Below are 17,664 nucleotides of genomic sequence, written 5' to 3' on the forward strand. Positions count from 1 at the left end.
TGTGTGTTTATGGTAGATCCATTCCTTTCTAAGTCCTTTAAGCTCCCTCTGCATTTGAAGCTGTATAGCTTCAAAGGCTCCCAAGAAGGACTGTCTAGTCTTTTTGGCTTTGGCATTTTCACTACAGCACTCTCATCACATAACTTTCTTTCCTACACACACACACACACACACACACACACACCACGAACGCCACAAACGCTCACCCCTTACAAGACAGGCTAATCTCATGCGTGCATAAGCGCTTGCAGACACACACTCCCTCACAACACACTCTGACACACACACACACACACACACACACACACACACACACAGACTCATACACTACCACACATAGCCAGTTTTTTTTTTGTGAGCATCTTATCCCCTTAAACAATCTTGGCCAGCAGTATTCATTGTTCAGCTCAGCTTTTCTACATTTATCCTCAGCAAATCTCCGCTGGCTCTCTAATCTCCAGGCTGCAGCAGCCTGCCCACCACAAAGTGGCCCCTGGTCGCTCTCGTCCAAGCAGCCCTCCTCAGCCAGTATATATAAACTTGCTTTTGAAGGTAAATGCTTCTTAGATTATCAGTCCGATGCTATGAAACAGTTTAGTGAAATTATAAATATATGGAAGGGAAAACCGAAATGAAAAGTGATAAGCAGTGCTGAAAAATGCACCGTACCTCCAGCTGTTATAATGTAGCTGGTCAGGTGCCCAAAAATGGAAAACTGACTGTCATGAGCAACCTCCCAGTGTGACTGTGAACAACTTCTCAGAGTGCATTCTCTCCAGTTGTGCTGTCTCTACATAAATAAACAGTTCTCCAGAGCCTGAAGCCAGATGTAAGCTATTCTTAGCGTTAACGTGTTAATCTCTAAGATTTTTATTGGTTTTTACTCTGTGTCCATTTTTGATGCTCAGCTCTAATCTCTGCACTGGGGTGTTTTTTTTTAAATTGTTTTATTCATAGCACTTCTCAGAGACCACTTCCACATCCACCATCATATATTACTTGCAGCAGCGGCCCCTGAGAGATGGTTCGCAATCATTTTCAGTGCTACCAGTAATTCAGAAGCAGCAACATGGGGCAGCTTAATGTCTGGAGGGGAAATGCTGCAGTGTTTCTACCCATGTGGCGTCTTTTTTCTCCTAATTTTCTGTCTGCTTCTTCATGCGGAGTACACATGTTTTATTCTATATCAGGTCTGAACCCAAATGCATCACATCCTCTCAGGGAAGGCCAGATAATGATTATTAATATTAATCCACAATACAGAGCTATAGACTTTTTATCTGTGTGAAAATGGTATAACTTTTCATTATTTGATGTGAAATAGGACTTCTCACCGCAGAATGTTGAAAGCAAAGTGATCATGAAAATTTCAGACCTCTTTATATTTTATCATTTTTCGTCTGTGTGACCTTATCACTCACTTTGAGCTATACACTGTCATTAGCTGCGTAATGTTCGATGCATTTTTAATTAACATTTGGGCTCGTGTGTGGCATAAGAACACACACTGACACACACACACACACACACACACACACACACACTCACAAGCTTGAGAGTAGAGCTTCACACTGATAAACACATCCTTATTGGCAAGATTAATCTGTTAATCTCATTGCAGCTAGGGGTGTCCATCAAATATTTAGCGAACAAACTTCCCCTTCCCCAAATTGGCAATAATTTATGAGCCAGAGGGGAAATGACCTATATGCTTTGGGTGTGTGTGTACTCAAGGGAGTTTGTGTGACAGCGTGTGTTTGTGTAATTTGTCACTGAGAGTTGCTCGCCTGTATTTAATTCATCATCTCTGGGGGGCGGCGACCTTTTTTTTTTTTTTCCAAATCTCAAGCTTATCTCGACCAAAAACTTTTTTTCATTTCTTTAATCTTTTTTTTCTATCTATTTTTTTTCATCCCCACTCTCTTCCTCCTTTAGCTCGGCAATGTCACTTCAAGATGTTGCCCTCGTTAGCAGGGGATTGAAGCCTTTGAGGGTCACGCTTCTAATAATCTGCCAAATTCAGGGAGAGAGATGCCTCGCAGGATGTAACATCTCTTCTTTTTTTTTCTTTTTTTTGTCCCGTTTTGTCTGCTTCAGTCAGCCCCTCCTCGGCTGTCGCTGTCTATCTTCTCTCCTCTTGATCTAGCGTATATCTCCTATCTGCTGCTCGTCACTTGCTTTCCACACTCGTTTTTCCTTCCCCTCCCTCTATTCTTCATGTAAACAGCTTTGCGGCAGGTGTCACTGCTTCTTAATTCCACTGCAGGAGGAAGACCGTATAATGACCCACTCTTATTTTTCTTCTTCCAGGATGTTGAGTATTAATTATATATAAGGCCTCCTAGTCATTATTTACTTGTCCTGAAAAGATACTTATTTGTCATGGTTGGTATTCCACAAACACTGGAAAAAATCAATGATTATATGGTATAAAAAGCAATAGTTGAATAGGTAATTACAGTTGGTGTTTGATTTCATCAATACACTGATTCAAATGATATTAGACTTTGATTTTAAACACACGTGTCACTCAATGATTGCTAGTCTTGTTCAGTCTTTTTTTGTATCTGCAAACTCTGTTGTTTTTTTTTAAAGAGATCCTCTGTGCCAGTGAGAGCACATTCAGGATTTGTTATAAAATCAATGAGGCTGAATGGGAGCCTGTATGAGTAAGAAGAGATTGGCTCTGAAAAGATATATATATATACACAAAACCTGCACTCTTAGGTAAAAAAAAACACTTTAAATATTTCAATGCTACCTGTCCAAACTGGATGCATTTCAGCCCAGAGCCAGCACTGTTCTTGTTTTCAATTCTGCCGTCGTTCACACTCGTCGTGCACAGGTGAATACAGATGCGATACAGCAGTCCCTTCCACTCAGCGCTCCCTTTATGGATAAAGCTGCCAAGGAGGTCATGTACGAGTCAAGTATTCAGCGCTCGAGTCTATATGTTCAAGGAATCTATGCGAGAAGACATTTAAAAGGGCATACATTAAGTCAGGGTGCACATTAAAAGCTACTTTCTGCCTTCTAATGACCTGTCATTTTATTCAAATAACATTCTTACATTTAAGGGCTTCTGAAGTGGATTTATGTTTCAAAGTAGATCAGAAAAGCTTAAGTGTAAAAAAAAAAAAAAAAAGTAAAGGTAACTTTCATCAAAGGATCTGCGTTGCATTTTCTCTTCTTTTTAAAACACTTGACGACTAAAACTCAGTATATTATAGTTACACAATGCAGCACCACTCATGAGCTGCTTATAAATGTTTTATATTCTCTCTGGGTCAACTACATAGTGAACCAATCACATACATATTTAGACGTAACACTGAAAAGACAGCCGGTGTCTGACGTGTCTGAGTCATAAGTTGAAGGCCTTAGTTCATGACTTAGTTTCAAATATTTAAGTGTAAGTTGTGGCTGCTGTACACCTCAAATGCAGTATGTACAGAGAGTGCACAGAATAACAAGAATACCTCACCATATACCACAAAATACTGCCTTAAAATGTAGCAGTGACTCAAGCCTCTCTGACACAGTCTTAAAATGGATGATTATGAGCTTATTACTGTTTATTAGGTGGCATAAATTGTACAGCTTTTGCTTTTTGTGAGCTTATTCTTTAATTATCAACTTAATTTGTCTTCCACTGTCTTAAACACTGTCAATATTGTTATCAGTTAGTGTTTGTCTCTCTGCGTGTGGCCATCTTACAAGCCGATCTGACCAACTTCTCTCCAGGCTAATTAAACAGCACGTCTCGGCTTCACTGCAAAAAGCCTTGCATGTGTGACCACAGGGAGGCGATTGAAAGAGATGAGAAAGAGAAGCATATGATTGAGTGAAAGGATGGAGGCGGGGCACATTTCAAAGATGACATGAAGTGAGATGGAAAAAGAGGATGAAAAAATATGAAGATCTACCGAGGTGAACGGTCGAGAGAAGGAAGACGAGGAGAAGGTGGCAGGGAGGGGATAATGAAGCAATGAAGGGAGAGAGGCGGAGAGGAGGGGATGAGATAGAGTAGAGAGTAGCACTGCATCCCTGTGTGATCTGGAGTGGGAATTATTTCCATCACACTGTCAATTCTCACTCTTTCTGCCTCAGTCTGCCTCTGCATTTTTCTCTACAGCCTGTGTCCACCTCTTTTTTATCCTTCTGTCTTTCTTTGTCAGAAATGTATAATGATATATGACCATAATTCTAAAACACAGCATAAAAAATAGAATTGACACGAATTGACAGACATTGACTGCTGAGTGTAAGCACTAAAAGTCACCTATTGCATCTCATATTTTTTGCATGCTGTCACAGTCGGTGCTGCCAGCCTGCAGCTTCCCTGCTTTCTCCCAGTAAAATGTAGAGTTGGGTGTTTTTATCTGCAAGCTCATCTGGAAAAGCTCATTTGGTAAGCTGCAGCAGCCTCACCTTGTTAAATCATCTCTATCTACATAGTTTTCACACATATTTAGGAAAATCTTTTAGATTCCTAACACACCAGTCACGAATCTTGTCATAAAATTTGATATACACCTTGATACATATATTTAAGAACCCTGGAGGTATCTTCCTAATGAGTTGGTGATGCTATAACGTTTCCTGTAACACCAGCAGCAGATCGCAACAACTTGCCAAGAAAATCTTTACTGTCTATCATGGTTCCCAGAGGATGGATTGTTAAACCTTGAATAACTTCCCCTGACCCTTCATTTAACCTGTAACTCACTAGAGTCCCCGTCGGCAGAGGCAAGACTGTCCCTGCATAAGTAAAAACATCACAGCATTTCACAGCATCGCATTTCAACACTCAAGAACATCATCACATGGCATACTTTCTTGTTCAGATGAAGCTCGGCTAGTAAGATAGCATTACCATTTCTAGTTAAACACAGTTGAAACACCTAGCTCCTGACTGAGCAAGTAACAAAAAGCATTAAAAATTTAACCATCATCAGGTCCTATCTTCTATTTGTTTCATACTTTGGTGGTTTTATGAGCAAATGCTGACACAACTAATGACATTCCCATCAGACTTAGCTGTACTTTATGTTTAGTGCTAATGAACAACTGTTAGCATGCTAAAATCTGAGAGATAGGGAGCCTAAAACATTTTACCTGATAAAGTTCAACATGCTAGCATTGTCGTTGTGAACATATTAGCATGCTGATGTTAGCATTTACTGTAGCTGTGGCTACAAGTACAGTCTCACCAAGCTGCTAGCATGACTGTACTCTTTCTTCCTACTATTTACCGGACAACAAAAAAATCTATCCAGAAGTCACTCTTATAAATACACTGATTTTATATTATTATATATATTGCGTTATAGCTTCTGTCTGGACTTTGCATGTTTTCCCCGTGCCTGTGTGGGTTCTCTTCATGTACTCCCGCTTCCTCCCACACAACAAAAAACATGCAGCTTAGGTTAATTGGTCACTCTAAAATTGCCCGTAGGTGTGAATGTGAGTGTGAATGGTTGCCTGTCTCTTTATATGTTAGCCCTGTGATGGACTGGCGACCTGTCCAGGATGTACCCTGCCTGCAATGTCAGCTAGGTTTGGCTCCAGCCACCCTGTAGAGGATAAGCAGTGTAGAAAATGAATGAATGAATGAATGAATGAATGTCTTAAAGCTGAACCTGGCTGCCCTATATCACCAGCTGTACATGTGCCTTTTTATTTGAAATTGAAATATTTTTTAAGACGAAGAACAGCTTATTCAGAGTCAATAAACCTTTGTATCTGTTTCTCTTTGTGACACTAACATCTCAGATTAAGGACTGACCTTCCCAACAGAACACACATGTCCAACAAGATCAATGTTTTAAACGTCAGGAACAATTAATTTCAATCCCAGTGTTATGATTTTAACTGATTTGCTGAGAATCTGTCTTCTACAGGCAGCAAACATGGTCTGAACCTGAGGATGTGTGTGTATATGTTTGTTCATAGAGGCGTATGCGAAGCCGTCCACACGCCCATGTGTGTGTGCTAGCATTTCCGTTTCCAGCAGTAGACTCTTAATAGATGCACAGCATATGCCAGACAAAACAGGCCCATCTGCCTTATCACGGAGGTAATTGCATTTTTCAAAGTGACAGCGGCCAATGCATAATTCATCATTAGCTAAAGCACAACGAAGTCCCACAACCAAGTGTGTCAGCTAGCGTCACTGCAGATAGGATGGAAGGTGTGTGTGTGTGTGTGTGGGGGGGGGGGGGGCTGCTATGTGACCGGCAACTCACTCAGATGGGCCGATTTTTTCCGACAACAAGAAGAGAATGCGTTTGGAAGTGATATTTAAAATCTGAGAGGCTGTCATCGTGTGTTTTGGTGTTTGTGTGTGTGTGTGTGTGTGTGTGTGTGTGTGTGTGCGCATTCAGGTAAGTCAGCATGTTAACAGGAAAGCCTATTTCTCTCTGCTCTCCCCTCAGGCGCTCCTTCTCCACTCATCTTATTTTTTTGTGTTACATCCAACCTCTCCTGCTCTGCCTCTTTTATTTCTGTCTCCCTCATTCTCTCCTCAACCACTGCATACTTCTCTAGCTATGTTTTTTTAACCTTCATTTCCTTTTGTGTTTTCTTCTGTTTTACTGGCTGTCTTGTCATGTTTTCAGCCAGTCTACTCCACTTTCTCATTCGCTTTGCTTTTTCAGTCTCACATTCTCCATCACTTTCTTTCTCACTCAGTGGCTCTCGCAGAAACGACTGTACCTGCACTTGTGAAAAAAAAGCAACAACTGTGGTACTGGAGTGCTTCTAGGTTGCTTAAGATCAGAGCTGAGTTGTGTAAGCTGTATCACGTAATCACTAAAGACTTCCCCACAGACCATATTAATGAGGTAAAATCGTGGCAATGGGAAAAAAATTAAAATCTCCTAATCAAGCAACATTTTGTGATATCCTCTTTGCATTTAAGAAATATTCCAATCCAGATGCAAATGATCAAGTCTCTCGGGTTTACAGTTTCCCAAGTTCAAATATTAATTTGCACATTTTAATATGCAATTTCATGCAAATTGCAAAGTACATCTGACACAAAAGTGTCCTTCATTGAAGTAAAACCTGCATCTCCTCTTTCTTATTCCAGTATTGGCTGCGTAGTAATTATGCTTAAGTAGTACTCTCAATTATGCGGCCCACCCACAGCAATCTACACACTAATTAATACTTTATATTGAAATTCATTTTAAAATATTAGAGTGTTGCACATGTTCCAAGTGCTGTTTTTTGCGAGAGGGAAGCAATGACTTCCATTTTGTTTTAGAACAAGCCACTCTCTGTCCCCTCCTCAAGGACGAGACCTTTGTCACATTCCTCCCCCTCTATTACTGCTCCCCTCTGTAGCTCCAACATGTCATAGGGTTCTTAATTAGACAGACTTTTGGCGGCAGCCCACCATGTGCGTTTGTCCATATTGTGATTTGCATTGTTGTCGGTGCTCAGTTGTATTCCATGAATGCCAATGTATCACAATGCATATCGGCTTAGTCTCTGTGTATTTAATCATAGTCGGCCTCTCCCTCTCTCTCTCATGTTGTTGTCCTTACCTATTTTTTCCCATGTTTTCCCTCCTTTCCTATGCCCTATCCTTCCCTGGCCTCCCTTTCTCCTCACTGTTCTCTGTTTCAACCCTTTTACCTGCAGTTTCCTCCCTCTGCGACTCTCTCAGCCAATCTCCATCACACCACGCATCGTCAGCGGGAGGGAAAGATGAAAAGCGAGAGGGAGGGAGGGAAGGAGGGAGGGAGGGAGAGAATGAGGGTGAATAAAGAGGAGGCAAGGCGGACGGAGAAAGGGTGGCGTTAAGACGGAGAAGGGAGTAATAGAAAGGAGGGAAAGAGGATGACTGACAGACAGAAGTGAGCGAGAAGGGGAGAGAGAATGCGAGTGGAGAGGAGATGGGTGAAGGAGGGCATAACGGGAATAAGAGAGAGACAGATAAAAAGATAGATGAAAGAGGGTATTCATGGAGGAAAGGACAGGTGGGACAGAGGGAGGAAACATTCGAGTGTGTGTGTGTGTATGTGTGGCAGAACTGAGTACTGGAGACAGAATGGCGAGTGACAACCTGTGCAGGACTGAATTAGCACTCATTCTGTCTCTCTCTGTCTCTGCCTGTTTCTTTGTTTCTCTCCTCACATCATCTCTGTCTCTCATCTCCACAACAAAAATGTTCAAATGGTGCATTTGATGCATCATTTTAGTAAGGTTTCTTCTAAATATTGCCACAATAACAACATATTGCACTATTCAAAGAAGTCACTGTATGCCAACTATTACAGTATGTTTTAGAGTAGATATTTGCAACCATTTATCATTTAGAAAGATTAACTACTTCATAAAAACTGCAAATTATTACAGAATAGTCAAACGTCATGCAGCCAAAGCCAAGATGTCCTGATCTTTAATCATACCACAGGTCAAGCTCCAAAACCTCTGGATCCTGCACTTCCCATAATGCAACTTGATAGCATCTTTCAACCTCCAGATCCCGGTTTGTACCACAGGCTTTCTGTTAAAGCCCAAGCCGAGATTGTCCTGAGGGTTATTTCTCAGATTCTTACAAAGCTCCTCCACAGCGACAGCAGACATTACATGACTGACTAGTAGTCTCCATAACCAGCCAATGAAAATGTACGAAACAATCACTTATATAATATATAATATATAAGGTACTAAACATAAAGTGCTTACAGCTTTCCAAATGTGAGTATTTGCTTACATTCCTCCATTTTATAACATTACAAATTAAATATTCAGGGTTTTTGACTGTTGGGAAAGACAGAATAAGCAGTTCTGTTTCATTCTTCCTGACCGCCAGATACAGTATGAAATACCTGGATATGTATCAGGTGCACGTGCAAGAGGTTAAGAGGTAATACCAGCCAACTCAATGGTGGGACCTGGGTGACACATGCAAGCTGATAAAGGGACCTGACACTGAGTACTTTTCTCCATTACATCTTCTTGCCTAATCGCGCAGGTTGTGTATTTTGTTAGCATTAGCAAGCATCAGTGCTTTACCATCTATGCCAGCATCCTCATAACCTGTTGTTTGGAGCTATGATTTCATCCTCTGGAGGCTGTATAGCTTCTGCTCATCTCTTCCGGGAGTTTTGTAGCTGAGTGTTTCTCACTGTACTGCTTCATCACTAGCCTTACGGCGATAAAGGTGCTGGTTTAATTGGATTTGTAACTGAGTGTTTCTCGCACTACTGCTACATCACTAGCCTTACGGCGATAAAGGTGCTGGTTTAATTGGATTTGTAGCTGAGTGTCTCTTGCACAACTACTGCATCACTAGCTTTATGGTGATTATGCTCATTTGTAACTGTTGCTTGGTCCCTCTCAGCCCAGAGTATGGTGATGACAAATGTCCATCATGTCTTGGTAACACCTGGGGCAGGCACTGAGGGAAAATTCTGCTGCATGCTGTTAGCAGAAGACCAGAAGGTTGGCTAGGTCTGACAGAAGCTTTGCTGAAGATAGCTTACCTCCTTCAGCAATGCCTGCATTCAGTCTCCTTCCAGGTTCTAAGTGCCACAGGCACACACAGGGTGATGCCTCCAGCGCTAAGGAGAGACGGCTGTGTTATGAAGCCTTGGCCCTTAAATTTGATACGTTGGCTTCTGAGTTTGCTTAGAATAATTACATCCTCAGCGCTGCCTCTCGTATTTGGAGAGTCACAAGGATAACATACAACCTCTGGCTGCTGGGAAAACTGACATTCTGGATCAACAGTTTGGGTCTCAACCCTAAAATGTACCAAAGCAGGATGGTGATGGTCTCACTTGGTTATCTAGATCCCTCAAGAAACAAGGCTTACCTGTGCCACACTTTGGGCCCACTTTCCTACCACTGGGAGATAATGGCAACACCCTCTCAGGGTGGGGGGCTTTGTGTAACCACAAGGCAGTCAGGGAATCTCAGCAGGGGCCGTCCTGGCAAGTGGAGACTGAATTGGATGATGGTTCTGATGTTTTAGGAGAGGTTCGGCAAAGCAGACATCAACCTCTTTGCTTTGAAAACATCAACACACTGTCCACCAGTCCATGGGGGGCAGGATATGCTGGTACACCCCTGGCCAGACTGCCTCCAACATGCCGTCCCTCTTCTTCCACTACTCATGCTAACACCGAATAAACAGATGCAAGCACACAGTGCTGCTGGTGGCTCAATACTGGCCAGGGAGAATATGGTTTTCTGTGATCCTCAACGGAGTGCCTTGGCCTCTCCCACTGAGACAGGATCTGTCATAGTTGGGGGGCAAATTTGGCATCCTCACCCAGATTGCCTTCAGCTGCATGTTTGGCCTTGACTTTGTATTATGTCTTGACCTCATGTGCACAATGCATATTCATATTTCATACTGTCTCTGGCAGTCATCCAGTATTCATGGAACCTTAGTTACATTTATAACTCTCATTTAAAACACTTCAGGCTCCGGTGATTTTAGATTGAATGTGTTATTGCTTTTATGTTTAAAAACAATCAATTAATGAAAAAATAAAATTGCTATTCATACTCCAGCTGCAAATTGGATATAAACTTGACATGCTGTTTCATTATTATAATACGCCACCTTTAAATTATGTGAATTGCTTCCTGGAAAACGGACAAAACAAACAATTACCTGCAGTGTACCCTTTTTAAAGATATTTGCCCACCATTAGAAACAAGTGCTTTTTAAATAAAACAAAATTATTTTCTTTTACAATTTCATATATCTTCATTGGCGAGTTTTTAAGCATCATTTTAATGTGTGTTTTCATCAACTATCGGCCTCAAGAATATCAGAAAACAAACACATCCACCTTTGGAAACAAGTATAATTTCCTCACCACTCTGACAGACAGTTTGACATTTTTCTTTTCGATTTTTAAAATAAAAACAAGATTTTAAAATCAAATAGCACCAAAGCACTTGTGTTGTCATCTGCAGTGTATCTCATTATCTGTCTCACTTTTTCTCTCCCTGTCTGCCTCTCGCTCAGTTGTCCCTGACAGCCACATTCAGTTTCTCCTCCCCTGCTTTGTACTGTCATTCATCATCAGCGTCATTCACATTTCCCCTTCCACATGGTACAACATCTGTTTGGGAGTGTTGCACTCGCTCCATTGAAAAGGAATTCAGATACACTGCTTGATGAGAGGCCCTGGAAGTAATTTCACCTCTTTATGTTAGTTTAATTGTATGTGGCAACCTTTGAATTTACTGGTTGTTGGTTGGTGTTTAGTTTCTCCAAAAAAACAAAAAAAAAAAAGCTCTGACACATATCAAATACCTGATATTCAAATATTATGTTGTTTCTGGTCACTTTTTTTGTGAATTTTATGTCTGAATCACATGTAATAAAATAACAATAACACAACTAGCAAGATGTTAAACAGAGCCTACAGTATCAACACTGACCCACAACCTCGGATTTATTAGTCAAGACAAACATATTAGACATGAGCTATCACAAGAAAGAAAATAAGCATTAAATATTCATGGGAACATTTAGAATTATTGAGGTAAATGTAACTGAATTTGTGTACTGCTATGTAGCTGGAATCTGTGCAATTTGAAGTAGTTTCACAGTTTTAAGGGGAATATAAACTCTCTCTTGTTCTCACCGCACCCTTACAAGGTTGCCATGTCTCCATTTGACCTGAAGACCTGAAAAATCAGTAAAACAGCCAGTAGATCTGTTCTTGTGGATGGAAACGTGGTGAAAAGTCATTTATGATGTGTTCAACATCACATCATTTTGTCATGCTAAGTGTGTGTGTGTGTGTGTGTGTGTGTGTGTGTGTGTGTGTGTGTGTGTGTGTGTGTGTGTGTGTGTGTGTGTGTGTGTGTGTGTGTGTGTGTGGGCTTTGAAAAGCTACTGTTTGTACATTAGATGTAGCCTGCATGGCATCATGATAATAATGATTATTAGCGATGAGAATCAGTGAGGAAAATGATACTTCAAGTCAGCTGACATTATTAAAAGGCATCAAAGAGTCAAGTGCTGCTTTTGGAAGTGTGTTTGCTTGTAGAAAACAAGCAGATGTTCCTGTGATCCGGCTCACACATAGGAAGAAAAAAAAAAAACAGGAAACGTTTTTTTATGTTGCCAGAAACTGTGCCACGCTCAAAGTCAACTCCTGAACAAATCTGAGTCATTCTGATTGAGTTAAAATATTAAAGTAGCACAGCTTTAGAAAACAAAGGACCACGCTTCCCACCGGTTCAGTCCAACATTGTTGCTTCTCGATCTAATTCTCTGTGTCTGATTCTGGCAGATGGCGATGGCAAGCAGGACCACCTCCTCCCCGTGTGTTTGGACGACGCCTGTCAGCGCAGTGCCATCTACCTGGCCAAGTCGGGCTTGAAAGAGGTACATAATACCCACACAGCCATACACCCATCATACACTGATAGACTCATTTTGTTCTCCACTCAACACCACTAACCCACTCACCATTCTTACAAGGTGGTCTTTACTGTTCTATTCTTTCATTTACTATAATGTACTGTGCTTTCAGCTATTTCACTTACATTCTTCTCAAATCCTATGTACCCTCAGACATTACTTTGGTTATTGTTACACTTTCCGCTCAACACTGCTGTGCTCACCTTTGTTCTTTTTTCTAGTTTTTATTAAATGCTATGATTACACAAATATAATTTAATCGTACGATAACGACAAGACAAAGCAATTCAGTGATGTTTGAAACATGGTGGATAGCATGAAATTCATTCCAACAGTCAATAATTCATCAACAATATAATGTCACTCTCTGAAAATGTTGATGTCTGAAGGTCCGAGCACAGGATCCTAACTAATAGATGACTGCATTGGTGTCTGTGTTATATATATATGAGAGGGATAGCATGAAAAATCACTCTCCATTTCAATCTTGGGCAACAAGTCTTCACACCAAAACAATAAAATAGCTTATTTGTTAGCGTCTTCCAAAACAACCCATATGACTGTCCTAAAGCTTTCTAATCTGCTGGCTGTGTTTAGGTAAGTTAGGTAAGGTTAAGGTGAGGAAATAACAGCATCATTACTAAATAGACTGTAATCTCCAATGCCAGCCATCCACCTCAACCTCTTCTCTAATGTATTCTGCTATGGTAAACGCACCACTTTAGTATGTTCTATTTAGAGAGGACGATAATAACTTTCATGGCCGAAAAAGGTCACTTGCAAGCAGATTGTTTTTAAGTGTGCGTTTTTATGATGAGGACATTCTCAGTCTTGCCCTTCTGCTTTATGTTCCACATGGCTTATTAGAGCTTGTCTCTGAGGAGGAACACCTCACCAGCAACTCCATTGCAATGCCAGAGTTTCTGTTTCTCTGCACAATGGCTGTCTATTTTAGGACGGCATTAGCCATGTGGCTCACCGTGGGGGGGCTCTCGCTAAGAAAGACAGCGCTCATGCATCTGATGTCAAAGCCATGTGAGATGAAAGTAACGGATATGCACAAGCACATGCAGCCTGATCCGATTAATGTAAACACACACATGAATGTATATGATATATATGTTTGCTCACAGTTGCTGTTACACTTGGATGAATATACACACACACACACACACACACACACACAAACTCACCACCACCTACATGCCATCTTGTGTGATTCTTTTCAGTTTGCATCCTACCAGTTGGCAGGAGGCCCCCGTTCCTTTTTTCTTCCTTCCTTTGCCACCAGAGAACTATAGCTTCGACTGTCTTTTCTCAATCCAAAATAGAAATATTACGGGCTTATCCTCCATGTACGCCCCTCCCCACACACAAACACACACACAGACACACAGACACAGATGCGCACTCCCTGTGGACATGCCTTCTTTTGTTTGCCTGTCAGCAACAACAAGAAAAAAGATTGAAAGGAGAACTGAAAAGAGAGAGTTAAACGAAGAGGAGAGGAGGCAGCGAGAGAGAGACTGATGGATGAAGTGAACACATGTTGTGTGCTGTGTCGCCGTGTGTTTGAGAGCCAGTCATCACTGTCAAAGACAGCGATGAGCGCAGAGAAAAAGGGTGGGCGGGCGAGGAGGAAACTAAACTCTCTCTAAGCTTCTATGCTTTCCGGGAATAACGATAATAAAACACAATCGTAGTACCTTCACTTTTTTTTTAATGGACACGACACACACATGCAGTTTGTGGCATGGCAGTATTGATCTCATCAGTTCATTATTATTTGTGGTGTAAAGACTCTCCGAGCTGTAATTGTGTCGATCTTATACCACGTTTGTGTAGGTGTGTGGCCCCATTACAGAGGCTCCTATTTTAAATAGAGAGAGAGAGAGAGATGGAGGGATGTAAAAAAGGACAGGAGAAAACAGGAGGCAGGGAAGGTGAAGGAGAGAAAATGAAAGGCGGAGAGAAAAAGAAGGTGGGAGGAATTGAAGATGAGATGAGAAGGTGAAGATGGGGAGGAGGTCAAAGAAGGTTTTTCTGTCCTTTCATTTCCACTTTGAGAGCAACATCCCATCAGAGGGAATGAGAGCAGGAGGATAGGAAAAGGGGAATGAGAGAGTGAATATGAGGAGTGATATGTACTGTATACAGGCAAAGAAATGATGAGATGCCTTCGGGTGTGCATGGACTTCCCGCTGAGCAGAAACTAGTGTGTGTCTATAGTTCTGTGCATGTGGGCTGCCTCCTCCATCTCCCAACAGCAATTCCTTCCTTCCTTCCTCCCTTCTTCCCTTCCTTCCTCCCTTCTTCCCTTCCTTCCTTCCTTCCTTCCTTCCTTCCTTTCCCCACCTCTGCAGCAGCCCCAGACCTTCAGTTCACCATATAGGTAGAAACCACAGGGGTCTTCCATCAGTCTCTCAGCTTCATTATCTGTCCTTTACAGACACACAATCTTCACATTTATTGCACTCTGGGTCTTTTATTTTGATGTCACACTTTATAACACAACAGGACACAGCAGCAGAAAACAGTGTAATTGTGTGTCTGCGGCAAAGAAAAGCAAAGACTTATGAGAAACTAAATTCCTCCTGGTCCCAGTGCATGTGTGTGCATTTTTAAAACCAAGGCTCATACAGTATGTTAAAATTAATCTAGCCGAGGAATGTTATTAATTTATACCTCAATATTTTTTAGCCTTGATGATGAACTGGCTTTACAAATGGATATTTCTAATCAGAACAATAATTGAGACTTACTACCTTTTAAGTAATCACAATATGTCTATTTGCCTAGATTTGTATCATGTACAGAATTGTCAGAATTTACTGTATATATTCACACATATCCTGGTGTCATATAAAGAGAATGAACGCAGCAGTAGCTCAGCCTGTCTGCATGTAACTTGTGGGGGGATTCACCATTCTTACTCACCTGTCATCAGTTAGTGAATGACCGACCCCAAATTGTAACTATATGACCACCAGTCACACTTCACTTCACTTCACTTCACTTCACTTCACTTCACTTCACCTAACCTAACCTAACCTAACCTAACCTAACTTAACTTAACTTAACTTAACTTAACTTAACTTAACTTAACTTAACTTAACTTAACTTAACTTAACTTAACTTAACTTAACTTAACTTAACTTAACTTAACTTAACTTAACTTAACTTGACTTGACTTGACTTGACTTGACTTGACTTGACTTGACTTGACTTGACTTGACTTGACTTGCTTTGAAAATTACTACATTACTATCCTTTTGTGGATTGGTGGTTGGTAGATAATGTTGGCTATATTTTATGGTGTCTGAAGGTTAGACTAGAGTGAGAGAAAGAGACCCTTTAATTATTTAGCAATGTAGCTTCCAAGCATTATTTTTCCATTTAATAATTCATTTTGGTTTCTTTTTTTAATATCCTATAGTGATAATAATCTTTCCTCTGCCTAAAGTGAGAATGAGATTGATAATATAAGTTTTTCTAATTTGTGTGCAGTGTATGAATTTAAGTTTTAGTTTGCACATTACTGTGTTTATTTCTTTTCTTGTTAAATCCCAATCCCAATTTTACATACCTGCACACATATAACACACACTTCCTGCCCCCATCAAGACTGAGCCAGCTTCCTACTGTTGTTGCCCAGACAGTGTAAGGACTGCCAGTGTGGAGCCAGACAGCCTCCTCCCAGTCATCCCAGTCTGCCGGTCAGTCAGTGGTCAAAGAGGTGACACTGACAGCATGTAGCAGCATCCACATCCTGCCTTGCTGACACAAAAACATATGGTCTCACTCCATCTCTGGCTCAGACTCTGACCGCCTTTTTCCGGGGACAAACCATGACCGCGTACTGTATACAACTGCTATCACCACCTCAGTTAGAAATACCATGTTAAGAGGTTAGAACTATCATCTCTTCTTAGAATACCAGTAAAGGTATACAAGCTAGAACTGTGAGTTATAATTTATCCCACTTAAAAGTAACAACTCTTTAATTGACTCTTACACAGACCACAGCTGCCTACATTATTTTGACAGCGAACATACATTTACATAAAAGCACAAAGCATCCAATATATTTAAATTCTACATTGTAAGGTTCCACGCTTATGAGATATGTAGGGAGGTCAACCTCAGGCACAAACTTGAAGACCAGTTTGAATGAGTGAATATAAAGATGCTTTGCAATTTGATAGAAGAAAGAACACACTGTATAAAGCTCGATTTGGGAAACACACTACAGTATCATAGTTGCCATGCAGGGTTAGGGTTCCTAATCCTAATTTTCACAAGAAGACATTAAGACTAGCCAGGATCCCTACAATATTGTTGCAATATTGATATTCAGGTATTTGGTCAAAAGTATGGTGATATTTGATTGTGTCCATATCGCCCAGCAACGTCAATCAAACACTAACTCAGTGTGATCTTGAAAGTCAGTCATGGTTTGCATCTGTCACTACTTCCTCTGCATTTGTGTGGAGCAGTGTGTGTGGAATTTCTGTTCTCTTTTGCTATTCAAGCACATTTCAATGAAAGCTTTATGCTTTTAAAAAAGGGAAAGGAGTCCAGCTGGGCCTTGGTATTTCAGTCTTTTTGGTATTGCAGTATACCAATAGAAAACTGCACACCTCTTATCATCTCTTAGTGAATATACTTAAGTAGCAAATGCCATGCTTACAGATTAGACATGTCATTGGCATATCATTATCTACAGTAAAACTCTGTCATAACATACATGTAGACCCATAATCATACAAACACCAGTGATTATAGTACTACTGGCCTAATTTCCACTTCACCATGTAGTAGACAGGTGCTCCATAATCTCCCCCAACCCACTCCTCCACTGCTCTATCTCATGCTGTCTCTCAGTGCCAGTTCTAATGTGTTGAGCATTACAGTCATTATATCTCCGGAATCATAAAAGCCATTGCTCCATTACACACCTGTTTTTTTTTTTGTTTTTTTTTATTTTATTGCCTTGGACAGCCTTGTTGTCTGTTGATGTTACAGCACCTCCCTTACCTCAACCCAGTAAACCTCACCTCCACTGCAGGCCGCCCACATTTTAATTTCTTGGCCTAATGAAGCGAGAGCTCTCTCCGCCAGGTTGAATCAATGGAAGTCTGCGAGCACGCCGTCTCTTTTACACTTTAGTGAGAGAGAGTGATCTTTATGTCGAGGTCTGTGTTTGTGCCCCTATTGGTTTTAATGTGCGTTTTTCTGTACGCTTGTTTCGTGTG

At 41.0% G+C, this 17,664-nt stretch overlaps 1 protein-coding gene across 1 annotated transcript in view; it reads left to right on the forward strand.

Annotated features, from left to right (window-relative positions):
- Nucleotides 1-17,664, forward strand: part of itfg1 (integrin alpha FG-GAP repeat containing 1) — a 143,592-nt gene that overhangs the window by 33,887 nt on the left and 92,041 nt on the right. The window contains exon 9 of the mRNA XM_053320941.1: nucleotides 12,279-12,373. Within this exon, the coding sequence (XP_053176916.1) occupies nucleotides 12,279-12,373 (95 nt within the window). The remainder of the gene's footprint in view (nucleotides 1-12,278; nucleotides 12,374-17,664) is intronic.

Source organism: Scomber japonicus, chromosome 1 (assembly GCF_027409825.1).
Source record: "Scomber japonicus isolate fScoJap1 chromosome 1, fScoJap1.pri, whole genome shotgun sequence".
Taxonomy (NCBI): Eukaryota; Metazoa; Chordata; class Actinopteri; order Scombriformes; family Scombridae; genus Scomber; species Scomber japonicus.